The 5,619-nt window shown below is 37.0% G+C and overlaps 1 protein-coding gene across 8 annotated transcripts in view; it reads left to right on the top strand.

Moving 5' to 3' along the window:
• osbpl8 (oxysterol binding protein-like 8) overlaps positions 1-5,619 on the top strand; it is a 110,743-nt gene that overhangs the window by 84,819 nt on the left and 20,305 nt on the right. For all 8 annotated transcript variants that reach the window (XM_014015607.1, XM_014015608.1, XM_014015606.1 and 5 more), the window contains one exon: positions 4,383-4,456. In XM_014015607.1, the coding sequence (XP_013871061.1) occupies positions 4,383-4,456 (74 nt within the window). The remainder of the gene's footprint in view (positions 1-4,382; positions 4,457-5,619) is intronic.

Raw genomic sequence — 5,619 nt, 5'->3', positions numbered from 1 at the left:
GACTGAACTTGCTGGGATTCGCTCTGGGGAATATGTTGTTGAAGGTTCAGTCTTCCTGATGATTTTAATAAATTCAAAGGAAACTGGGCTTCTCTTTGATTTTGTAGATATTTTTCTTATCATCTAAGGAGCTTTTTCGACTCAATTTATGGGAAGATAAACCACTGTTTTGAATGTTTTTCACTTTTGATGTTCTTACTGTAGGATGATGAGCTACAATTACTGCTGATGTTTGTCCTCTGGCATTGCCATTATAATGTTAAATATTTCACATACTGATGTTTTTGTACATTTACCTAATTTTAAGATCTGGTTAGAAAATCCTTAGAATTAAAAGTGTTTATTTACTTTTAAGAATGACCTGTTTTTGCAGCAAGGTTTTTCTAAAGCAGATGTGTGTTCAGTAAAATGAGATTCAGTTCTGACCTGCTTCCATTTGCTGCATGTTACTCCCAAACCYTCTGTCTCACTTACTGAATCTGTTCCAGATTACAAATCTGACATTTGGAAGTAAAACTCTGCAGTGGCTCCTTGAGTCTCGGAGCTGAATACTGATGGCCTGTGGTTAGCAGACAGAAGCTATAAAATATTTACAGGCCCCCTGTCCTCGTAAAAACCATCAACGTCACCAACTGCGGTGATCTCGGTCGGAAATCTGTTGCTTGCTTTTGAGTAATTAATGTTTCGTAATTAAGATCATATTCATCTGCACTAATTGTGAAATAAAAAGGCTTTATTCTACATTTTAAAAAAATTCATCTGGGTGGTTGGTAATTACTTTTATTGCAATTTCTTTGGATCAGATTCAGCAAGCACACCCACACACTGTGACACTGCAGAGTGGAATATGGAACATCTTATACCAACATTTGACACCAGTGCACATCCGGAGCTTATAGCAGCCAGGCACCAACATGTCTCATTCAGATGGTGGCTGGTTTCCAGCTGCACTCGAGGACAGCGTCCCTTCAATTGATAGTTTATTAAATGATTCCAGTCAGACATTAAGACAAGTAAAAGAGCAGTCACTTAAGTTAAAATCACCACAGTGGTAGGGCAGCCAACCTGGGACCATTCCCATAAGTTGTGGTGTCCTTAAGCTAAACACCCAGTCCCCATCTACATAAGAGCCCGGGCACTTATAGCTGCCCGCTGCTCCACTTGGTCAAATGCAGAGCTCATATTTGTCATTGTATGAAATCATGTGTGGATGACCATATATAGCATTTAGAAAATCGCAACATGGAGGCAAGATGAAAACAACTTATTTAGAGCTGCAAAAGAAAATATTAAAATGTCGACCATCATCCTTGATAAACAATTTTAATCTCTGTAGAGGACATGAACAAAATATTTCTAAGACTGGTTACACCATTTATCCCATCTTCTTCCACCTTCCATTAACAACTGACTGACTTCAAGAGTCTGGATTATTGGATATTATGACAAAGGATAGAATAAATATCTGCCATCTGGCATTGTTCATTTAGAGTCTGTGTAACTCCAGCGTTTTTGTGAACATTTAATACTGTAATAACTTGTATATGTTTTTTTTTTGTCTGCATTGACAAACATGTAATTTGYGGAAAATTTGTACACAATATAACATAATCAATAAAATTGGAAATAGTATTTATGCCTAATTAAATACCCAATTAAATGCCCAATATTTCTTTRAAAATGCCCATATGAATATCACCTCCTGCCTTTCATGGCAGATTTAAAATAAGATGGTCTTACTTTGGTTGAGAAATTACAAAGTTGTTGCTGTTTTGGTCAAACCTTAACCTTATCATATTAGCATTTTGGAATCAGAAAGTAAACGTTTCAAATAAAAAGAGTAAAGCTTTGTTGTCCTTTTGCATATAACAAGATCTTGTGTGTCAACTGTAGCAGCAGAATTCCACCTAATGAATAATCTGATTGCAGCAATCCATTTCTGAGACAATTCTGTCTTCCTTTGATATGCTGCATGACCCAGTTCCTATTGCAAAATTTTGACTTTGACCCAATGTGGCAGCTTTTGAGATAGAGGCCATGTTCTGGACAGAGCTTAAAAGATAGGCCCCCTAACCCATCACTTGCTGGGATATTCAGATGTTTAAKTTTCTCTTTCATTTCTGAAATAAAAGGTTGTCCTGAAATGTTTGACTCACCATGTGCAATAAAAAAGAAGACATGATTTCACTACAAAGGTTTGGCAGGAAATGGTGTGCTCAAAAGTTTTTGAACAATTGTGCTTACGTAGATCATGGTCTTTACATGAGATCAGAAAAAAGATTTTCATTTGCACAAAAGGAGAAACAAAATGAAGCACTTAAATTGTTTGTGTGTACCTGCTTCCTTAAGTCTAGGGCTGTGTCCAATTTCAGGGGCTTCATTCTTCGAAGGCCAAATATATCAAAACTACGCACTGAAGGCTGTCCATATTCAAAAATTCCTCCAACTGCRACCCACAAATGTGTCCTCCTTTTCCCTCGATTTGAGGGATGGGTCGGGCGGATCCTTCTCAGCCCACCCTATCTCAAGTTGCATTGCAGGCGGACCAGGAGATATTTTAGCTTATAATGGCGGACAAAGCAAGAAACCGGAGTACAGTTTTAAATGAAAATCTGGTGGTATAAAAATAACAAGGTTTAAAGCTGTTGTGTTGTAGGCTTTTGTGATTTGCATGGATGTGTTTATAAAATTATTCTTGTCAAATCTTCGTAAACGAGCCTCTAATCTAATTTTGTTCATTTAAAAAATAAAAACTTTTATTTTTGTTAATTTGATCTCATTTTGATGTTTATTGCTTCTGTTTAGCGTCGTCACAGTTGCCAGGTGACGGGGCATATGCTTGGGGTAAGAGCGGGAGTAAAACTTAAGGCAAGACCATCCAAATTCACAACTACTTTGCTTCAAAAATGTCAAAATTTACTCCAGTATAATAGATAATACCCCCAATATTATGGATGATTTTTGGAGTTACATTTTGTGCTTTTATACACACATAAATATGGTAAATAAATATAATCAAAACTTCCTTTTGCACCCAAATTAGAGGCTTTGGGTTTGTTTTTTTGTTTTTTTGGCCACATAAACAGTTGACTTCTACAGATGAAGAGAGAACGGTGGTAGCATGGTTTTGCTATCCTTGAGTTAAAACAAACCATTTAATAAAATAAAAGCAAACACTTTGCAGCTCACATTAGTATCCTCGTGCTTCAATTTTTGCTCTTCAGCAAAGGACCTGGCCAGTGTAGGTCAGGTCCTTTAAAGGACGAAGTCCCTGAATTTGGACACAGCCTCAGAGTGGTCCAGGCTTTTAGATGTAAACAGGATTTGTTTTAAGAGTTTTCCCTGGTTTAGAAACAGTTCCATCATTGTGTCTGGAAACATGATTTCTGGCCCACTTGTAACATCTTTAGTCCATGTATTTATTGGTAGACAGTAGGGCTGCCACAAACAATTATTTTTATAATCGATTAATCACCGATTATTATTATTATTTTAATTAGTCGACTAATCGGATCATACGTTAACTGAATATAAAACAAACAGCTTCTTGCGCCAGAATGCAGCTGCTATTTTATAACCATCATTAGATTTTAGCTATATGCTAACTAAAAATAATTACTGTGGAAGGCAAGTTCTGCTCTGCAGATATTGCACAGGTTTCTCTTTCATTGTCATAAAATGATCCCACACTTTTGAGCTCCGTTGTCAGATAGCCATGATACCAGAGCCTGTCTGTATAATGTCTTGTGACGTCCACGGCCTACCCCAGATACCACTACTGTGCATGTGTGTCAAGGACAGAAAGGCAGATGTGGCAGTGGAAGGAGTCAAAGCAGTTTAGAGAGAAAAACAAAGTAAAGAACAAAAAAAAAAAGAAAAYGATTAATCGATTATTAAATTAGTCATTGATTAGTCGACTAATCGACTAATCTTGGCAGGCCTAGTAGACAGCTACTGTCCCTCTCCAGGCTAGACATTTTTACGTAATACTTTTTTAGGTCATACTCGACATCCTACACCTAGTAGTGGCCACCATGTTGAATGTTTTGTTTCTTGGTTAAGTGGATTGGTTGAGTSGGGGACTGGGGGTGTCCAAGCAGTCAGGTTGGTAACAGTCATGTTTGCACAGTTTGAAAACCTGTGCATTAGAAAATTGAGCAGAGGTTGAATTTTTTGTGAAACCTCTTATTTTTCACTTTGTTTAATTTCCCTCACTTTAAGTTGCCTCATTAATGCTGTTAAAGTCATTAGGTGTGTTAACAAAGTGGTGCTTAGAATCAGATCTGTGTGAAACCAGAGCAACATGGTGGTCTGCTGCTGACAGGTTTAGTAACCAGGGAGACCCTTATGAGCTGAGCCTCATGCTTTGTTTTGTGTTCTAGGTTTTGAGAGAGGGAAGGAGGACCTCCTTCCTCTGCCTTTAAAGGAGGACTCCAATTCCATATCTAAGAGTAAGGTAAGACAAGTGACTCCATGTGAAGGAAAAACAGAGTATTTTAGTCAGCGTTGTATGAAAACCAACACATATTACTGTTACTACACTGTTGTTTTTTTTTTGCCTCAGCTGTAAGCTAACCTGCAGTGAGCTGACTAATACATCTCATCCATTGTTCCACATCAAATATTTATCAACTACAGTTCAAAACCCAGAACTTCTTTTAACTAAACTCTGTCTGAAGGAGGCCTGTTTTCATTTGTCAAGGTTCAAATATAAGGGATGAGTATCGTTAAGGTTTTTAATTAGTATTATTATGGTTGGTTATCTGAATGCTGGACGCAAGAATAAAACAAGAGAATTGTCTTTTTTAAATTTAATTAAAATATGATATCGGGTCTGTCTTTGCAGAKGTTGTGGCAAAGAATAACACGAAGCAAGAAATAAATATTTTTTTTTAAAACAGGACCCAAATAAAGTGACCTTTTAATTCAGTAATCAAAGTGGAGCATTTCTATCTATGAGTAGTGATGACATATTTAGATCCACAAGTGTGACATGTTTTTTTTTTATAACATTCATTATGATAATACAGATCACCACAGCCATGAAATATTCATTGAACAATAGAAAGTTTCATCCACATTCCTCTCTTCTAATCATATGAATTGATCAGAATAATTAGAGATGTAAAACTTAACTGCTGTTGTGTTACACAGATTTAGGAAAGTATAGCAGGGCTCTCTCTCAGGAGTCATTTCACACAAGGTGTGTTGAAGATGTATCAGTTGTCTACTGAGATGGAAAGGCAGCCTTCATGTGTCAGGGGACACTTTAAATGTATCAGAGAGAGCAACGGAGGAAAACAACAAATAAAAGATATTAGTCTGGAAGGACAACTAACAAAAAAGAAAGAAAAAAGTATATAATCTGTAATGTCAGTTATGGGAAGCATGTCCAGAATGTTACTTGAGGAGTTAACGAGCTACATGACTGCATGTTTCTGATAAAAGGCTGTAACTGCCTGATAGTAATTAGTTCCACATGGCTACACAAACTTCTGAGGAGAACTAGGTCCCAGCTGAGAAACCCAGTAAATACTAGGGCTGTGTATTGGCAAGAATTTGCCGATATGATACATATCATGACAGAGGGGTCACGATACAATATATCCTGATATATTG

The sequence above is a fragment of the Austrofundulus limnaeus genome, unplaced genomic scaffold (genome assembly GCF_001266775.1).
Source record: "Austrofundulus limnaeus strain Quisiro unplaced genomic scaffold, Austrofundulus_limnaeus-1.0 Scaffold132, whole genome shotgun sequence".
Taxonomy (NCBI): domain Eukaryota; kingdom Metazoa; phylum Chordata; class Actinopteri; order Cyprinodontiformes; family Rivulidae; genus Austrofundulus; species Austrofundulus limnaeus.
Note: the sequence above shows the minus strand (reverse complement) of the source record. Positions and strands in the feature narration are given on the sequence as shown.